The following is a 21,140-nucleotide window of genomic DNA, read 5'->3' as shown; positions in this document are numbered from 1 at the left end:
TCATAAAAATAAATACGGTACATTTTGCAGTCATTTACAAATGCTGTTTTGTCCACCCCTTGTGCAAGACGAACTTAACTTCTCGCCACTTCTATTCTATCGTGATGAAAGAAATTGTGCCAGACGCTACAGAAACATTCAACACACGCAGTTGCTTTTTGTTTTTGGGAAGCAGGCTTCCTGATTGGTTAGCGTTCTCGTTCACGTCACATTCTTTGGCTCCGCCCAACTCGGTGTTGACCACATGACGATATGCCATTGTGAATATTGACCAGCTTTCACATTAACGATTGTCGGCCGCTCGCGTGTACAGAGCAGATTGTGGTTGACAAAATTACTCAACACAAGCCGCGCTTGAGGTAAATCGCTCACAGGATCATATTTTAGCGACATCCGATCATTGGACCTTCGATGACCTGCATCAGGAAATGCTCAAATTTGGTTTGTGATTATTGGTGTGCGTGTAAACTGCTTTGAGACGTGTTGTGTGATCTCAGTGTTGACATGAAGGCTGTATGCTTCGTTGATTGTGTTATTGAGATGTCAGTCTAATTTCCTGACCATACGCAAGTGTGTCTGTGTGTGTGTGCTGCAGGCTGCATCCTGCTGTGCACTGGCACTGCATATATATTCGTGTGTTTGTGTGTGTGAGTGTGTGTGTTCGTTCTTCCTGCACCCCTTGTTGGTGAACAGGTGGAGCGATGGCAGCCAAGCCACAGTGTGTCGTCGTAGACGAAGCGGGCTGAACAGTCAAAGATGTTGCATGCGCACGACAGATGGGCAGCAAGAGAGGGAGGAGGGAAGGGAAAGGGGCAGAAATGTGGATGCCACAAGCTTGCGCATCCATATTTTTGTGTAATCATATCATATCATATCATATTCAATGGATGTTTTGAATGTCCCGCATAATTTGTATTGCAATGCTCGTGATACGCTGCCCCGTGCTATTGATTGACAACGTATGCCCTATCTTGTGACGGATACTGTATAATTTGCACAAAAGAGTTGAGTAATACTTTTATTTGTTATTATTGTGCCATCATATTTAAATACTTGATATATATTGTAAAAAAAGTGTCAAACTAATTATAATACAGATTTTACGAGAGAACTGATGTGATTAGGATATACAAACAAATCAAATTTACAATCCATCAGTCGATCCATTGTCTTCCGCTTATCCGGGTTTGGGGGCGGCAGCTTTAGCGGGGAAGCCCAGACTTCTTCCAGCTCTTCCCGGGGGATCCCAAGGCGTTCCCAGGCCAGCCGGAAGACATAATCGGTGGAGGTCAACAGTGCACAAATCCCCACTAAACATAGTGTTAATGGTTCTTTCGACGGAGACGACGGATGGTGGACCAGAATTTCTTCCAAGCCGTCCGTTATTCTCTATGGCCTCGTCGAACTCCTACCACACCCGAGTTTTTGCCTCGATGGACAGCAAGACTGCATTCTGCTTAGCCATCCGCTAACAATCAGCTGCCTACGGAGTCCCACAGGCCAAAAAGGCCCAATAGGACGACTTCTTCAGAATGACGCAATCCCTTCACCATTATGCCCACACACACTGATGGATGGATAGATAGATAGATAGATAGATATGAGTGGTTCTCAGAAAGTATGGTCCAACCAGATGATCAAACACTGATCCGCTTCGAGAATATATTTTCATACCTTTACAATTAATTAGCATATTTCACTGCTTACAGTCTTAACAGATATACTCCAGAGATAGAGAAAAACAACTTGACTGAGATTTGTGCTATCATTTTCACCTGAATGTATTTTGAGTGGTGAAAAATCGCCATCGCAACCGCTTCCTCTTCTTGACATGACAACACAGAGCTCTTTATACCCCTCAAATGCATCCGCTTCAAAAACAGCTGTTGCCAATAAAATGGCAGAATGTCAATGCAACACAATCTGTTTCATTGAGTCTCACGCTGTCCAGAATGTGCAATACATTGGCAGGAATAAAAAAATAAATAAAAAACCCAAAAGTTGCCGCCGACCATCTACTACAATAATGTCCTGGATACTTTGAACAGAATGACTTTAGTAGATTGAACCGAAAATACATAGTTAACATTTTTAAAACCTCTTTTTTTTTTTTTTTTATTATACGATGACCAGGCAAGCTATATTGTACATCAATAAATTATTTCATTCTAGTCAACACGATTTGAAAGGCATAGAGTTGAGCTGCAGTCATTCCGTACTTTGCGAAGCGAACGTTGATCATTAGAAGGTATCTGACGCTCTGTTTTAAATGTACATTAATTTTATTCCACATTCTATATACAGTATTCCTTATGTAGGAAATAGATATATTTTCCTTATTATTCATTGGTGCCCAAATAATATCACAACATGGCAAGTATTACATTTCAATATCATGTCGATATCCATAATATCAAATCTATTGTTTCAGGGCTGATTGATCCTGTGTTAATATGTTGACGATTTTCTCTACGATCACGAATGGGAAAATATTTGTGTTGCAGCTTTCGGAGGTTCAGATCCTCATCCCCTCGTGAGAGCCAACTCTGTCTCCATTGTTATGCGTGGCCCGCTCACATCTTAAGGCCTCCATCTTTATAAACTTGGGAACCTGTTGCACAAGGCCGCGTAGAGTTCATCGGCCGTGAAAGAGACATAAAGGGCGCCATTGAAGGCGAGGCCACTCGGAAAGAGCATGAAACCGTATTTAAAAGGCCTTCTCCAAGGTTGAACTTCGACCCCCGCCGGGCCTTGCGTGTCTATTAATCGTCCTTTCTTGGAGCACTTAAAAAAGTCTGATCCACTCCTAAATGGAGATGCCGGTGGTTGAGGCGGGGGGCGGGGGGGTCAAAAGGGAGGGAGGGGTGTTGTTGCGCCTCCTCCATGGCGCTGCAGGAAACAAAGGCATCTCCTTATGCCACATAAATGACACCCCCGGTACCCAAACAAGGCCCATGCCCCCTTATCTGGTGGTCTCATTCAGCGGCGATGGCATATTGAAAAGTTGCTATTAACATTCAAAAGCTTTGACGATCTTGTTAGTAAAGCGTGAAATAGTCCCGGCCCCATTTCTCTCTTTTCTTTCTCGCAGCCCCCTCCACTACCCCCTTCTTGGCCGCAACTCTCAATGAAGGGGCATTCTTCGAGCCGCACAATAGCATTCTTTAACATTTTCTTCTGTTTGTGATCTGAATGGTCGAGAGTGAGGGGCTAAACTTTAGACATCTGGCCCTTTGATGGAGGGAAAGAGGGGGTGGAGTGGGAGGGGGTTCGATGCCCCGGCATATGACAAGTGAAACTTTTGGTGGTCTTTTAACCCTCCTTTTCCAGGCATTTTGCAGGTATGCCAATGATGTTCCAATTTGAATTGGGGCGTTAAGTGACTAGAAAGTATCAGAAACAAAAACAGATGTGAATATACAGTACATTGTCTATCGCTCATTTCCAATTTCAGCGCAACTGTTCCATTCGTTTCTGAGAGACAGTGATAATGGACCTTGGTTCCATTTTGATTGAATCAATTCAGCATAATTCAATCAAATTATTGGATCAAAGATGCAAGTTAACTTTTCTCAGTACGTTTTATTTTTTTGGTTTTTTGGGGTTTTTTGGGTGTCAGAAATGAGAAAAAAAAAATCATACTGCATTATTAACTCCAATACTTCCGATTAGTGCAAAATAGTGCATTACCTGTCTCAGATGATGCTTCAGGAGAGGTCACATTTTTTTCTCTTTTTATGGAGCAAATCAGTTAAAGCTCAAATAGCTCAAATATCCAAGTGTACCAACCTTGTGTAGGAATCTGACCCTAGCTCCATTTAAGTTTGGCCTCATCTCTTGCAGACAGTGGAGCGAAGAAGAGCCCTGCCATGCCCGGTTCTCCTGTGGATGCTAAGACTCATTCCAGATCAGCTCCCAGTAGCAGTAGCAGCAGCAGCAGCAGCGGCGCCGCCATCATCATGCCCCCTCTGCCCTCCATCAACCCAAGTGGCCCCCGCCTGGCCTCCTTCTCCACTACAGCATGTACGTCTTTGACTTTCACAGGGAAAGCCAGCAAAATGGAAGCACATTTCTGTCATGTCTTTTTCCGAACCAAGCGATTTCACCCGAACAACACACAAGCAAGTAATTGGAGGAGGTCAGCGCCATCCTCTGTGACAGTTGCATTCAACGCAATAGGGAGAGCTCGGATTAAACCGCAAATGAGCTGGGCCTTTACAAACAGTTGGCTACAGAAGTCGCAGGATCAGGACATTCCCTTGTACAAAATGCATGTTTACTCAGCCGCTGTCGCTTTCCACACTCAGATAATTAGTTGCGTGCTGGCATCACACAAAGTGGCATGCCCAGTGAGTCTCAGAAGTTGTTCACTGCTTTCCTGCCGTATCAGAGGCATAAAAGTAGAGCGGGCGTTTTTTCGCCTGCCCCTTTCTGGCGGATCTCGTTTACACACGGCTTCACATATTCAGGCGTGTGACAGCATCACAAAAAGTTACGTGGACAGTGAGTCCCAGACGTTAAGAGCCACTCGAACAAGTCCAGTGTTTCCTGACATTTTTGCCCATGTTACTCTTATGTATGAATGACAGTAATTAACTGGACCTTCTGCCACCTTGTGGAAAAGTATTTCGGTGTTATGCCTGTCATTATAAGTCACTGACAAAAATATGCCATTTATAGTACATAAATAATCATTTTCCAACAGACTGGCTTCAGTCTTCCCAGAATCCTTTGCTTCTCTTACAGTCGCCTTTCCTGCCGTTGTCTCCACAGTGACCAACGGCAACCACCATTCGCCACCGACACTCAACGCGGTGCCGTCGCCGCCGCAACGCTACAGCAACGGGCCTTCGTCATCGTCGTCATCGTCGCTGGCCAACCAGCAGTTGCCGGCCACATGCGGAGCGCGGCAACTGAGCAAACTCAAGCGCTTCCTGACCACGTTGCAGCAGTTCGGCAACGACATCTCGCCGGAGATCGGCGACAACGTGCGCAGCTTAGTGCTGGCTCTGGTGGTACGCGTCATCCCCCAAAAATTTTTTTTTAAGGTTTGGGGACATCGCCATCTCCTTCCAATGTATATTGACAATTTTTTGTGATTGTAGAATTCAACCGTGACCATTGAGGAGTTTCACTCACGGCTTCAGGAGGCCACCAACTTCCCCTTGAGGCCGTTTGTTATTCCTTTTCTCAAGGTAAACATTCACGTTTCGACCTTCTCGCCCGCAAAATATGTGTTTGTTTTTGCTTGGTCTACTTCCCTCTTATTTTTAACGAGACTATTTTGATGCTTTGGTTTCATTCGAAAACACATGACGGGCGCTCAGAGTTCACCTCGACCTTCTCTGGGGCTTACAGGCCACAACATTAGGAACACCTGCACAGTCTGGTGGCATGTTTTGGAGTTATTCTGTTTAGCAGGATCAGGACACTCATTTAAACATGTCAGACAGAAATGAAATGGAATTGAAATGAAGGAAATATTCAATAAAACAACAACACACTATTATTATGAAGGTGATGAGATGATGGGCAGTCAAAGTAGTAGTTTTTTTATTATTATTATTATATGCATTTAGCTATAGTCAGATAACACTTTGGATAACCTATTTAGATACAGTATTTATAATACATTATTTAAAATATTAAGATGAATCATTTTCTTTTTTTTTATATATATACTGCACACTGACAGATTTGGGGAACCCTAGTTAATTACACAATTAAAAATGGAAAGATAATATGAACATTTTTTATTAAATATATGTGTTTATTATGTGAAATTATTGTTATTGTCATTGTTATTGTTATTATTAGTATCATCACATACGATAGTACTGCAAATCTAATATAGTAACAAAAGTAAAACAAAATCTTTTTATTCATATTGGTTACACTATGGAAGAGTCCAATGTGAAAGATCAAATAATCAATAAATTCATAATAATAATAATTCTCATTATTATTTGTCATTGTAGTAGCAGGAGAATTTCTAATTACTTAACATAATAAACTATAATACAGAACATGTTTGAAAACGTATATCAATATAAAATATTGAAAAACAAAATAATAATATATGATAGGGCAGCATGGTCGTTGACTGGTTAGCGAATCCGCCTCACAGTGCAGAGGTCATGGGTTCATATCCCGCTCCGGCCTCCCTGTGTGGAGTTTGCATGTTCTCCCCGTGCCTGCGTGGGTTTTCTTGGGGTACTCCGGTTTCCTCCCACATTACAAAAACATGCACGGTTGGTTAGTGGAACACTCTATATTGTCCGGATATGTGATTGTGTGTGTGTGTGTGTGTGTGTGTGTGTGTGTGTGTGTGTGTGTGTGTGTGTGTGTGTGTGTTAGTCGTACCTAATGAAGTGTCCACCATTCTTCTTGTCTGCTTCCTTTTCAATTCATTGCAGCAGCGAGGTGAATGCACTCGACCCCGTGACACGTTGAACTGAGCAAACGCTTCCTCAAAATGGTTTAACTCTCATGAATTGCGTGCTGACCTGATGCGCAACAGATGACGTGTGTTTAACGGCTCCCCCGAGAACCCCCTCTTTTTGTAACGGGGAGACATTTCTTCAAGTGTATACTTTACTTTTTAGGAGCTTCCCTCTCTGTCCCTAAGGCAGCCCGTAAATCTTCCTGCAGCGGCTCTTTTCAATATGCGTTTACCTCTCACTCACCTCCATCTGTCTGTCCTGAGAGGAGAAAGCTCTGTTGATTTTGCTAATTTATGACAGAAGGGGGCGGGCTCACAACTTCATTCTAGTAGGAGGAAGAGAAGGTTTTTGGTGGGCAAATAGGACAGGAAGGGGAGGGAAATAGAAAGTCGGATGTGTGAAACATGCCTATAAAGTCTTGCCTTTCACCCCCTCTAATTTAAAACAAAAAAACATTTATGGGTTGAATGCCACTGTCTTGATGGGCCTTTTCCACCGCGCTAGTACTAGTACTAATTCCAGATGAGTGCCCAGTTTTGCACCAATTTTTTCTTTTTCCACCAAAGAAGTTGACTCTAGCTCTAGCACTGGTGCTTGAAACTGTTGCTTAAGCTGGCCTTAATTATTTAGACTCGAGCACCAACTACGGCAGGGGGCGGGATATCATGACAATCACAGATTTAGAGGACTGACTCCCTTGACACACGGAAGTTTTGCACAAACTGTTGAGCAGAGAACTCTGGCACAATTGTGTCCCACCAGAATAGCGATCGCGGATGTGCCCAAATAGCATTCCATCTCCGACTCGTAGCCAACCTTGTGATCATCTACCAATAATTAGGAAAGATATCAGCGTTTGCTAACTTTTCGGTGTGAATCGTTGTTCATTTACATATGTGCCCTGTGATTGGCTGGCAAGCAGTTCAGAGTGAACCCCGCCTACTGCCCGAAGACGGCTGGGATAGGCTCCAGCGCACCTCGTGACCCTTGAGGATCAGCGGATCAGAAAATGGATGGATGGATAAGCGTTTGCTGATTGCATGTCCCTGACTGCTCTGTACCACATACAAGTATAATCGATGCGATGCTAAGTTGCCATGTAGATGCTAACAGCGCATTATTATTTTGTTTTAATTTTATGAGTAGTAGTAATAGTATTAATAGCGCAGTCACTCTTGGGTAAAGAACGACGTAGTGTGATGTTTGGACGCTCTACGATGATGTCATGACGTATCTCCTACTTGGCTCTTTGCTAGTGGATAACCAAACACGTTCTTTGTTAAGAACCAACTAAGCATAGCTCTGGCTATTTTTTTTTTTTTTTTTTGTGGAAAAGGGGTATGTATGTGAAGAGCGCTCAGCTGCTGAGGCGCCGCCGATCTTGCATCTGCCCCGCCCAAAAAAAAAAAAAAAAAGAAAGAAAGAAAAAAAACGAGAGCATCTCTTCTCAAATGTCCATTGGTTTAGGGCCTGGGGGTTAGAGCCAGACCACCCACTTTTTTTCGGGGCTTTCAACTTTGTGGAAACAGTATGGGGAAGACCCCTTTTTCTGTTCCCAGTCTACAAAGCAAGCAAGACCTTTACAGTCCAACTTTGGGGTCGACTCATGTTTTGCCATTGTACATGGGGGAAAAAAAGCATCACTCTTCCCCTGTTCTTACTTTCTTTAATGCAGTGTTCCCTAACGTTTATTGCACCAAGGAACATATTTTACATTTTACATCCAAAAAAAGCGGGGACACAGTCAGATATCCCGGAACTAGTCATAGACAAAGAAAAAAAAACATTAACATATTTTAAAAACGAATTATGAAATATTTATGCAAATTAATATGTTAAGAAAAAAGTGAAACAAATGTAGATTATAAAGTTACATTTTATTTTAATAACTTGGTTTAAGATTACACCAAAAAGTGAAAAATGAATGTGTCTTAGAATGGTCTTTTTTGGTCTCTGAATAATCTGGCAACAATCTGAAAGTTGAGAAAAAAAAAAGTGAGTAATATACGCCCCCCTTCTTTGTTATATGTTTGTCTAGTTTATTGTTCAAACCATAAAAATACCACAAAATATCATCACAAAGCATGTCTAAGAATAGTCTTTCTTGGTCTCTGAATAATCTGGCAACAATCTGAAAGTAGAGAAAAAAAAAGTGAGGAATATACGCTCCCTTCCTTGTTATATATGTGTGTAAAAATACCACGAAATATCATTACCAAGCATCTTAAAATCATGAAACTTGTCTTAAAACATTACCCTGATTCAGGATCAGGCTTTGAGAAAATGTGATTTTTTTTTTAAAAAAAGACACTGGAAGAGTGCATGTTAAGGCACATGCACACTCTCTACTAACAACCCAGGCTAAACGTAGCTCCTCCCCAACACACAAAGCTTGTTTCTCAGTTGATATCACGTCAACATACTGTAGTTCCTTGACACAGTTGTACTACTTTCCTTTTAGAGATGTTTTTGCCCATGTCATGTGGCATCTCGTGTCGTTTCAGCACAAAAAAATGAAAATAGATGAGTTTTTGATTTTGTGAATAGTGAACCATGAATATGCAAAAGTTAATTGTACACAAGTTAAGTGTACCTTCTACCATCCAGTGAAAAAGCATGCACTATAACTGTCTGGCCTGTCACAGGACATCACATCAATACATTATTATTTCCAATAAATAAAATAAATAATTTATCGAACAATGAAGCGGTGGATATTTTCCCAGCGCGAACTTGACGAACCCTCATGGCACACTACTGCGATGCGTGCCGTGTGTCCAAATACTTTTGAAAAAGTGAATGCATTGCTTGAGGAGAGCTCAGTCCTGATAGTTTGATCATGCTTCGCAAAACGAAAAAAGAAAAAGCAACTCTTGGGTTTTATTTACTCACCAGAGAGAGGAAGTGGTGTAATTGCAAGCACACCAGCCTCTGCTCCTAATTAAGGATGACGAAGAAAAAAAAAAGGAGGTTGGGGGGGACTGTTGAGGACAGGATGGAGACAGAGAACTTCTGAATAGAAAAAAAAAACCCTCATACGGGCTTTGGAAGGGTTTGTTGTCAAATGTTTCCAAGATTGTGTGTCAACGTGCATGTCTGTGCTATGACTCAGCGGCCAAATGGTGTGCTTACCAATAATGGAAATGTTTTGCCCCACTTGTAATGCAGCACAGAATCGTCAGCGAGCAGCGAGAAAAGGCAGCAGCGTCTCCATCCCCCAGCCCCCACCCCAAAAAAACCCTATACACATATCAATAAATAATCTATATACCAGCAGCAGTGGAATGACAAATATACACGAATCAATAGAATACTGTACTATGCTTTGTATAATGTATCTCCAATAAAAGACAATTCGATACATACCTTGATTCATGGGGTGCGATACGATTTAAGGACGATATATATTGCCAGTTCCAATTGCTTTTCGTGACACCCGAACTATATATAGTGCCTATGAAGATGTGAGAGAACCATAAGAAGCAAAACGTGGTCAGAAGCATTGTATGTGCCAACTGCATTTCAAACAAGTTTTCTCCTTTCTAAATCTCCAGGCGAACCTTCCCCTGCTACAGAGGGAGCTGCTCCACTGCGCACGTGCGGCCAAGCAGACCCCGGCCCAGTACCTATCCCAGCACGAGCACCTCCTACTCAGCACCACCATGGCCTCCTCTCCTGACTCATCCGAGCTCCTCATGGAGCCCTCCGACGCCGCCGTCAAGAGGCCCAGCCCTAGCAGGTAAGCTCGAATGACCGAATTTTTAAGAGCCCCCCGCAATCCGGCGGAAGCCCGTATGACCAATCCCGCCGACGACTTCCAGGGTCAAGGAGAACGGCTTCCACGAGCGACCGTCCGTGGCCATGGAGCCAACTGCCAAGCGCATTTGTACCATCAGCCCGGCTCCCCGCCACAGCCCCGCGCACCCGCTGCCTCTCAACGCCCAACTGCACCCGACGCCGCCGCCCCTGCAGCACTACGCCCTGGATGACATCGCCGCGCCGCACATCCTGCACCGCGAGCACAGCCAACGCATGTTGGAGATACGAGAGCTCAAAGACAGACCCAGGCTGCCAGGTAATTAATGGTACCAATAAATTAGTGGAAATGATCGATTAATTCAATAATCGGGGGACATTTTGAAAATCCATATGCTTGCAACTCTTCAGGAATAGTCTGAGGAAGGCCCATCTTTTGTTCCCAAGGTCCCAGAAGGCAGTTTTGGATAACATCGGTGTAGCTAGGAGCACAAATACTGAGGTGTTAAGCACTTTTTCATACCATACCCATGCAGTTCCAATAGCCACTACTAAAAATTGGTTATTTTTGTAACCATTTTTCACTAAATATATTTTATACGTGTCATTTTGTTGTGTTTCAAAATGGACATTTGTTTAATTGACGCCATGTAAGCAGCAAAAAATGACGTTGTGCATGATAGGAGACATAAGGCTCCATTGTGTATGCCCTGTGCTAAGTCTAGGGCAAGGTGCAGTCAAAATCTGTGCAGGGGTGAACTAGACTCAGTTTTGTTATTTTCGCAGAGCAGTGCAAGTAGAACTAGCGCGGCGCATTTAAAAATGGGGTTTGAGCATGCTGTTGTCATATTTATGACTGAAATATGATGACAACCTCAGAATATGTCTACTTGCACCTCGATCAAATTTACCAAAATTGGCACTACCTGCGCCAATAGTTAGACATGGTTCTGGCAGGGAGTTTAGTATACTTTTGACCACCAAATTGTCAGGTGCGCCAGGCGCATCCCAAAGGAAAGTGCCTCGGCATACCGGAAAACTCAGTACCAGGAAGGAGGTAAGTGCCTCGGCATACCGGAAAACTCAGTACCAGGAGGTGGACAACTGTGAAATGCGAGTCCAAATTTTTTTTTTTAATGTGGATGTAAACTACGGTGCCCTCAAAAAGCCAGTAAAAGCAGATATTGTATTTTCACTCCTGGAGGCAGCACTTCATCACCAAGCAGACCACACACTAACTCGTCAATTAGTATGTTGATCTTTTGTGTCCAAAAAATATCCGACATTGGTTGTGTCTGCCCTAAAAAAAAATAATATGCTGTATATATATTTTTTTACACACACTGGCGAGCCCACTTGATTAAGGGTGGTCTCCTGTGTTTGCTTAGTTGGGCCCCCATGAATTGGGACTCAGTGTATCGTCTGCGTGTCGCTTATAAACAGAGCTGCGCTGTCCATGACCGACTGGATGGACTCTGGTGTATATCTGCCCTCTATTTCAGGGGGCTTGTCAGTTCTCGTTGGAAACTGCAGTAGCCGACACACACACACACACACCTTGATATGTTCTTGGTGGAGGTGCTGTGTTTATGAGGTCTTAGTCCCTTGTCTCACAGCCTCCCGCCCGCCTGCCGCCACTTAACTGGAGACACACACACACACACACACACACACTAGTACACACACACATGTCTTTGAACTGATGAACGCTGATGAGAACCAGGAGGCCAAGGCGAGCCTACATAGGAATCATTCTTCTCAACAGGCCCAGTGTGCATGTGGCTTCTTGTCGGCTGTTTGTTTCAGCGTTATACGAAGATTGGCGCTTCCCTATGGCTTTCTTGTGTATGTCTGTGTGTGCGACGTGTGTGCATGTGCATGTGTTTTTTTTTTTTGTTTTTTTTTTTTTATGATAGCAAACTGTGTGCGGCTGGTTGTGTTTAAATATCAGAGCCACTGCATTCAGCCTGAGTGTCTCCCTACTGGAACGCAGGGAGCTCCGCAAGGGGAGGGTGCCAGCAGAGACATTTGGCGAATGTGTGTGTGTGTGTGTGTGTGTGTGTGTGTGTGTGTGTGTGTGTGTGTGTGTGTGTTTGACAGCTGACTTCCAGATGTGCTCCGGCTCCGGGTGCCGAAAGTCTGTTTTGCATCACAGGGCTTCTCTTTATTTCACCCTTTTCTCATCCTTCATCTCACTCATTTTTCTTCCCTTAGTGCCACAATGATGATGTCATTTAAATGCGAAAAATATGCAAAAAAATAAAAGAAAGTGTTTACAGGACACTGATGTCATGTTACAAATTTGAATGATGATGAAGTGATTACCGGCCTTTGGCGTCGTCGGCATTAAGAGGAATGTTAATTATTGGTCTGACTTGTGTGTGTTTTTAATCAGGCACTAACGGGGGCTACCGCGAGGAGCCAGTTGACCACAGGCTGACTGACAGGGAGTGGGCTGATGAATGGAGGCATCTAGACCACGTAAGTGTCCCTTGTGTCTCCTCTGGTTGGCTAAGAGATGCATTGACACATTTTTTATATTTAATACAGAACATGAGCATTTTTCATTATCCTGACAGTATTGTTTTCAGAGTTTTTAGTGTTTGTCTGCCTAGTGAGCTTGACAAGGCCTACACCGATACACTGTATGGTTTAACTGGCGTACTCGGTGGATCCGATTCAGCCTCCGAAACTCTGCCTAGCAGCAACTGGTCTAATTGGGGAAAACAATCCGAGCACTTGTTTTGATCGATATTGCTGGGTCCGCTAGATAGTCAACTTTTTTTTCATGTTGTGGATACAAAAAAAATACTAAAAAATATGTCATAAATAAAATAGAAATGCTTTACGGTATCCAACTAAACATATTTTCCTTGATCAACTGCTGGATTTTACTTCCATTCTGAAGTAAAAAAAAAAAAAAAAATCTATCATATATTAAATAATGCATAAAAATATGTGAATAAAATAAAAATATGTATTTTCTTTGATCGGTTGTTTGATAGATAATGTTTTGTGAAATTTTAAAATTACTTCATTGTGAGTGAGTGTGTGTATATGTGTGTGTGTGTGTGTGTATGTATGTATATATATATTTATTTATTTATTTCCTGAATAAATTGCTCCATCGATTTTATTTCTGTTGTGAACTACAAAAAAAAAATTAAATTATATAGAACATTTAAAAAAGAACTAAATAGAAAAAAAGGTCTTGATAAATGATCAGTTAATTGATTGATTGTTTTTCATTTTTAATGGCATGGGAGAATCTGAACGTTCTAAACTTCTGTTTCCACCCAAGTTGTTTATCAATATAATAGCTGTGTCGTAGCATGGCTGTGGCTCAATTCAATACAAATGATCTATAATGATAGATCAGTCAATTTTAACAAAATGTATATTACTTAAATGAAGGCTAACTGAACATTGTTGCGTCCAGGTGCTGAACTCCATCGTGGACATGGTGGAAAAGACGCGGCGGTCGGTGAGTGTCCTGCGGCGGTGCCAGGAGTCGGACCGGGAGGAGCTCAACTACTGGAGGCGGCGTTCCAGTGAGCAAGAGGACGCTCGCAAAGGGGGCTCTGCGCCCTTCTCCAAAACGCACAGCCCCCACTCTGCAGAGTCTGGTAAGGATTTTGTTCTCTTCCTCTCCGCCCCCACTATGCAATCAAGAGATTATTTTTATTTATTCTTGATGTCATACCAAATCAAGAAAGACATACCATATTTTCACGACCATAAGACAAACATAAAAGTCTGACATTTTCTCCAAAATGGACGGGGCGCCTAATAATGCGAGTCGCCTTGTGTTCGCATGGAGTTCCAAAATCTGTGAATACTGTTGTGTGACTTCAGTGACGGGCCCGCTTGACAGACTAATGTTGAGCCAACACGTTGCTTATATAGAGGAAAGGCGGACGTAACAGAGGACAGCATGCGGACGTTAAAGTGGGAAGGGTGCGCGTGAAAGAGGCCGCTAAAGGCACTCCCCCAGTCGGTGCCGGTACGCGCATTGTGCAAAACAACATCTCGAAAATGGCACCTACGAAGAGACACGCTCACGAAGCACAGTTTAAAATTCCATGGCAATCGAGCAGTCGCGAGAGAATTCAAAATCAACTAATCCATGGTGCTTGGTGCTTTTATTTTATAAAATGGCGCCGTCTATCCATCCGGGCAAGTATGACCGTGACGCCGCAACATCCGGCGGATTACAAGGAAAAGCTGGCCAACGTCCGCTCCGACTGCAGTAAAACGTGCAATGTTCTGCATTACATTAAATTAAAAATGATCCAGTATATCAATAAAGAGATACATCTGGTACTTAGGCCATGACTCCTCAAGACTTGATCATGCGACACGAGTGACACGTTGACGTTGTTTTGGGGGGCAATTTTTTTAACTTGTCAGAACGTCTCAAAATCGCCATCAAATTGCACCATGCTCTGCCTGCTTTAGATAGCGGAGGCAAAAAAGTTTGGCAAATTAGCATCGCCCATCTTTATAGGACACCTGCTTCTGATTAGGACTCATTTGGGTGAATTCCCTTGTAAGAGTTTGTCAAAGTACGAGCCTGGGATGGCAGACCTCAAGCTCAATTTTGGAACATGGATCCTTTTGACGTTCTTCTGTGTCCTCTTATTATTGACCATTTTGTTTCAATCGAGGTCACTAGTGTCTGGGCAATTTTTTTTATTAACTTTTCAAGAATCATCAAACTCATAAAAGTTGGGCGCCGTGTTCTGCCCACATTAGATGGCATAAGCAACAAAGTTTGGCAATTTTGCACTGCCCATCTGTTTCGGACACCTGCTTTCAATTTGGGCTCATTTGGGCGAATTGCCCAATAGGACGTGTCAAACCGCAAACCTTGGAATTTGGCTGCTTCATACCCAAAGTGGCGAAACTCCTGTTCATTTTTTTGTGGTGGCGGGCTGAGATTGGGGGGTGTAGGGGCTCATGTCTGGAATCCCTCAAAAACAAATTGTGGGCGATGTTGAGACCCTCCTAAACAACAATTCCAAGAGGCACAAAAAGGTCAAGACTGACACTGCCCTCTAGTGGACGCAGAATAAACTCCAACTCAGCTGTGCACTGCCAGGCCAGCCTTGCGTTGTCCCCTGCTGGGCCACAGTCACATTCACAGGTGCCAGGACCGGCCTGGGCCATATCGGCCACAGAAGGGCCGTCCTGCGGGCTCAGAGTGACAACGCTGGCCAACATGCGCGAGTACCATCTGGGCCCCCGCACAGCCGGGAAGACAGCCCATCCACCGGAGAATTTTTTTTTTGTTTCGGAAATCCATCCACAAAGACGAGTGTCTAATAAAAGCAAGCTTGCGATATTCTTAAATATCGCAAGCATACCTGCTGTTATGGTCCGTGAGTGCATACGATGCAGAACGTATAGGATGACACAAGTGAAATGGTGATTTGCACACAGGGAGAGATTTGTAAGCAGTGACAGAATGTTGACACAGCTTGTAAGGCCCGCCTTCCCCCCTCCGTCCAAGCCAAACACATTCCTCTCTGAGGCTGTCAGATCTCGCATCAGACGACGATAAACAACAATTCTGTTGCATCTCCAGATATGAGAGCCCTGTTTGCATTGCAGATATTGATGCTCTAAAAGTGAAGGGTGGGGAACCTTCTTCCTATCGGAGGCCATTTAAAGCGCTGAGAAAAGGGATCACAAAACCTTTTTGTGGATACAAAACCGTTCATGGGTCAATAAATAAATACGATGTACAAGCAGTTCCATGAAATAGACATGAGCACTAGTAACACGGAGGGAGAGCAAAACACAGCATGGATAATCAGCAGCATTTTACTTTGCAAAACTTGACACATATGAATAATGAATCAATTTATGAGCTGTTTTGAATGAAATACGAACGTCAACCGCGTGACAATCATTCATGAAGAAAAAAAACGTATAAATAGAATATTCGGTTGTGAATGATTCCTTTTGGTCCCTTTTATGGAAGTTGCTGGTTTATTTCCTTCACATTGCATCATTACTATCCGAGGGAGAACTACACAGCAATAATTACTAAAACATATGCAGGTTTGAATGTGAACTAAAGGCAGCAAGAATAGTCAGCAGCATTGGAGGGCTCAAAACTCGACATGGCTCAATAAGCAGTCTAAACGTAAGCGGCTGCGAATGGAATACACTACTCAGGCCGTAACTGTGCTCTCTCTGCAGAGTCTCAGCGTGACTTCGCCCCGCGAGCCGGCTCGGCGTACGTCACAGACGAGATCTGGAGGAAAGCAGGTGAGAAGTCGGCGAAGGAGCCGCTCGCCTGGCGTCGTCCTGCGTGTGAACCGACCGAACAGCATCTCTCTTTCCATGCTCAGAGGAGGCGGTGAACGAGGTGAAGAGGCAGGCCATGGACGAGGTGCAGAAGGCGGTGGCCGAGGCCGAGCAAAAAGCTTTCGAGATGATCGCGGCCGAACGGGCCAAGATGGAGAAGACGCTGGCCGATGCCAAGAGGAAGGCCCAGGAGGACGCCATCATGGTTATCAATGAGCAAGAGGATTCCAGCGAGGTCAGCCCAATCGCCCTCAAATTGTTCTGACCTCCCGTTTTATACAGACTATTTTTATTCTGCAGACTCTGCCTGGTTTCTTACCATTTGTTTGGATTTATCCATCGTAGGGAACAACATTCTGCGGGAAAAACAGATTTGCAATTTTTTTTTGTCTCAATACTATGATTTAATATGCGATTCTTTTTTTCTAGGTCCTCTTCCCATGTATAATTTTTTTTAAAAAAGAGCTATTCATCAATCTTTAGTGCAATAAACAATATCAGATTAATACTACACAAATGTCTTAATAGTTCTTGTTCAAATAAAGGCAAATTAAGCAAAGATTTCACGTGAATTTGTCGAACATTTTTATTTATCTAGTTCAGTTTGAGTTGGTAACTTACGAAAGACTTTTGACCCGCAGTCTTTTGAAGCATGCGCTACGACAACTTCATAAAATTATAACAAGGGTGGCGTAAACATAAACAATAATGCAAACAAATGTGTGGCTTTATCAGTTTCCATGTTTCATGAAACAATGACATGTTTACATGTGGACTGCATTTCTTAAGCGCTGAACTTTCCTCGGTGTATCACGCTTCTCTCATCAAAAATCATCCTTGATAGGATTCAGTTTCCCCTAATTAGGACAAGAGCTGTAGAAAATGCTATAGAAAAAAAGTGCGATAGAAAATACATTATATTTATTTACTTATATATGTGCTTGGGTTTAAATGGTTATTTGAACTTTGTGCCCTGAGTTTGATTGACCATCAGTCCAGAGTGGACCCGCTTTTCTTGACCAAAGTCAGCCAGGAGGAGGTTCAGCTCTTCCTTTGTAGAATACAAGCAGGTTGATCAAAATCTGTGAAAAATGAAGCGCAGTCCCGACTTCACTAACGCGCTGTCCTTGTCTTTTCTCACAGTGTTGTTGGAACTGCGGCCGCAAAGCCAGCGAGACATGCAGCGGCTGCAACGCGGCACGCTACTGCGGCTCCTTCTGCCAACACAAGGACTGGGAGCGGCACCACCTCATCTGCAGCCCTGGACTTCAAGCTCAGCCGAAACCCGTGTCGGCCATCTCCGCCGCCAGAGTGGCGGCCGCCACTGCTGCCGGGGTGTCCCCCGTGGGGCTCACAACTTCCGATGTTGTGGCCTCGGCATCCAGTCCCAGCGGGGATAAGGTTCCAGTGGCCTCTCGCTCATCCACGCCTTCCACGCCGGCTTCAGCGCCTGAGACCAATGGAAATTAGGAGGAGGAATGTGGCTGAACTTTTTTTTTTCCCGTCACTCCAGGACAGCATATGTTTCATCATCATCATCATCATCATCATTGACAGATTATGTGGGGCTCGCTATGGACCAACAGATCGCCTGACAGATGGAAACTAAAAATAAAAAAAAAAAAATCAAGCTGATGACCCATCTCCTGCAGCAGGATGAACATTATTATAAGACGAGAGATTAAAAATAATGTACACTTTGCTCTGAAGCAGCTTTCCTTTCTACTTCTTTGTATATGCATTTAAAACAGCGAGGAGGAGGAGGCGGGTTACGTGTAATAAAACCAATCATGAAACAGATTTAATGGTGTAGATTTCAAGAAAAAAAGAAGAGTTACCAGATGTGTGAGTTTCCTTTTTTTTTTTTTCCGACAAAGCAATATTATAACACAAAGCGTTCAGGTATCAAACTGTTTCCACATCACCAAAGTTACTTTGAACAAGGACCTCAGGAAAACACAGACAGAAAAATGTTGTTTCGACCAAGCGGTACACTTCAGTTCACTACAGTTTGAGGCTGCAAACAAAAGTTTCCCTCTTTCAAACACGACTCCGTAACGGCTTGCAAGCATATAAATAATTGCGCGTAGATGCACAGCAACACCAATGTCTCCGTTATTCCTTCAGTTGCTTTCAATGGGTGTCAGACTTTGCGCACTGGTGGTGCTCACTTACCCAAATTTAAACCTCATACACAGAGATCCTGACACTGGATTATTACAAAAAGACTAAACAAGACACCCTTTCAGTCCCGTACTGCTGTGATGTGTGTCCCAACAGTCGGGTGAGAAAAAAAATAGCACACAATGCCAATCAGTTATGGGATGGAATTTACACACACACAGGGTGTTTCATAAGTCTCCACACATGGGTCTAACATTTATTTATTTCGATTTCAGATAGCCCAGAGAATGCATTTGAATAACGAGCAACCAAATGAAATCATCTTGATGGCCGGTTCAGTCAGCAGTCGTATGGTTTATGTCAAGAAACGTTTTTTTTTTCCCTTTGTCTAGAGACTTATGGGACACCCAATATGTGCATGTACATATGTATATGGGTGTGATCGGAAATGAAAAGCATTGATCCACGTCTGCCGATCACGATAGGTGACGGATCGATCAGAGAACCACTTAAATCCTTCGAAAGTGTCATACAATTAGAAGTGCCCAGGTAGCCTTTCTTTAGCACCAAACTGTACCGCTTGGGTGGAAAACGGACTAAGAAGATGATAATGACGTTTTCTGAATCCACTTTGGCACTTGAGCAATGTCTTTGTCGTAGCAATTCGGCGAAAAAGCCTGGTGGCAACTCCTCCCACAAGGACAAATCTCAGGAGAATAAATTTACACAGCTTCAAGTCCAACGTTTTACGAGCTTATACGACACACACTTGCTCTCATTTGTTGTAAGTTTGTACAAAGAATTATGCTGTTACTTTGTTTTGATGATTCGCCGTTTGTCCTTGAATCATTTGGTACAAGTCACATGACAAAAGTTATATTGACGTAAGGTACAAAATAAATAAATAGAGTTACTGAATATGCTTTTTTTCTTTGTTTGGCTTTTCTTGAACGGGCTTTTATTATGTGCTAGCCTTTCAATGTTTACAGCTCTTCTCTTTGGGGGCCATACCAGTGGACTTTTGATGAAAGAAGCTGCAAATTATATTTATGGAAGTTAAGGGGTTCGTTGTTTTTAATGGATTCCGTTTGAACGCAGCTTTATTGAAAGGAGAAAAAAAGGTCGTCTGCACTAGCGATGTGTCGGTCAAGAAAGGAGCCGGTACAAAGAGCCGGCTCTTTGAAGTGAACGATGAGAGCCGGCACTCTCCCTCGAGCGCCAGCTCTGTCCTCTCTCTTTTTTCTTCTCTCTCTCTCTCTCTCTCTCTCTCTCTCTCTCTCTCTCTCTCTCTCTCTCTCTCTCTGTCTCTCCCTCTCTATCTCTCTATCCAGAGAGTTGTATTTTTTCATTGGGACTGTACTTGTAAAGTTGAGAGCCACTTCAGTCTAAGGTTTGTCATTCCTATTGGTCACCAGTAGACGGCGCTCTTAGGTTTTGTAAAGATCTTGTCAACACCATCGACAACGGTCGCGAGCCTCTTGCGAGTTTTACTTTTTCGTCTTAAAACGCCTCACTATACATGGTCATTTTTTTCGGCGAAAAACGCCTTACTATACATGGTCGTTTTTTTCGGCTAAAAACACCTTACTATACATGGTCGTTATTTTCGGCTCAAAAAGCTTACGATACATAGTCGTTTTTTTTTCGGTTAAAAACGCCTTACTATACATGGTCAGATTTTTCGGCTAAAAATGCCTTACTATACATGGTCGTTATTTTCGGGTTAAAACGTCTTACGAGACATGGTTGTTTTTTTCGGGTTAAAACGCCTGACTACACATGGTCGTTTTTTTCGGGTTAAAATGCTTTACAAAACATGATCGTTTTTTTTTTCGGCTAAAAACGCCTTACTATACATGGTCATTTTTTTCGGCTAAAAACGCCTTCCTATACATGGTCGTTTTTTTTCGTCTAAAAACGCCTTACAATACATGGTCGGTTTTTTTCGTCTAAAAATGCCTTACTATACATGGTCGGTTTTTTCGGGTTAAAACGCCTTACTATACATGGTCGTTTTTTTTCGGCTAAAAACGCCTTACTATACATGGTCGTTATTTTCGGATCAAAACGCTTTACGATACATGGTCATTTTTTTCGGCTAAAAACGCCTTCCGAGACATGGTCGTTTTTTTCGGCTAAAAACGCCTTACTATACATGGTCATTATTTTCGGCTCAAAACGCCTTACTATACATGGTCGTTATTTTCGGGTTAAAAAGTCTTACGAGACATGGTCGTTTTTTTCGTCTAAAAACGCCTGACTATACATGGTCGGTTTTTTCGGCTAAAAATGCCTGACTATACATGGTCGTTTTTTTTTTTTCGCTGAAAACGCCTTACTATACATGGCCGTTTTTTTCGGCTAAAAACGCCTTACTATACATGGTCATTTTTTTCGGCTAAAAATGCCTTACTATACCTGGCCGGTTTTTTCGTCGAAAAACGCCTCACTGTACATGGTCGTTTTTTCGGATAAAAACGCCTTACTATACATGGTCGTTTT

At 43.0% G+C, this 21,140-nt stretch overlaps 1 protein-coding gene across 3 annotated transcripts in view; it reads left to right on the top strand.

Annotated features, from left to right (window-relative positions):
• cbfa2t2 (CBFA2/RUNX1 partner transcriptional co-repressor 2) overlaps nucleotides 1-19,558 on the top strand; it is a 31,118-nt gene extending 11,560 nt beyond the window's left edge. For all 3 annotated transcript variants that reach the window (XM_019861069.1, XM_019861070.1, XM_019861071.1), the window contains 10 exons: nucleotides 3,844-4,023; nucleotides 4,774-5,015; nucleotides 5,106-5,195; nucleotides 9,998-10,182; nucleotides 10,265-10,518; nucleotides 12,595-12,680; nucleotides 13,639-13,825; nucleotides 16,407-16,475; nucleotides 16,559-16,749; nucleotides 17,658-19,558. In XM_019861069.1, the coding sequence (XP_019716628.1) occupies nucleotides 3,844-4,023; nucleotides 4,774-5,015; nucleotides 5,106-5,195; nucleotides 9,998-10,182; nucleotides 10,265-10,518; nucleotides 12,595-12,680; nucleotides 13,639-13,825; nucleotides 16,407-16,475; nucleotides 16,559-16,749; nucleotides 17,658-17,984 (1,811 nt within the window). In that variant the 3' untranslated portion in view covers nucleotides 17,985-19,558. The remainder of the gene's footprint in view (nucleotides 1-3,843; nucleotides 4,024-4,773; nucleotides 5,016-5,105; nucleotides 5,196-9,997; nucleotides 10,183-10,264; nucleotides 10,519-12,594; nucleotides 12,681-13,638; nucleotides 13,826-16,406; nucleotides 16,476-16,558; nucleotides 16,750-17,657) is intronic.
• Nucleotides 19,559-21,140: the final 1,582 nt, after the last annotated feature.

The sequence above is a fragment of the Hippocampus comes genome, unplaced genomic scaffold (assembly GCF_001891065.2).
Source record: "Hippocampus comes isolate QL1 unplaced genomic scaffold, H_comes_QL1_v1.1 scaffold40, whole genome shotgun sequence".
In the NCBI taxonomy this organism is placed as follows: domain Eukaryota; kingdom Metazoa; phylum Chordata; class Actinopteri; order Syngnathiformes; family Syngnathidae; genus Hippocampus; species Hippocampus comes.
The sequence above is the reverse complement of the archived record's forward strand: the minus strand, read 5'-3'. Positions and strand labels throughout refer to the sequence as shown.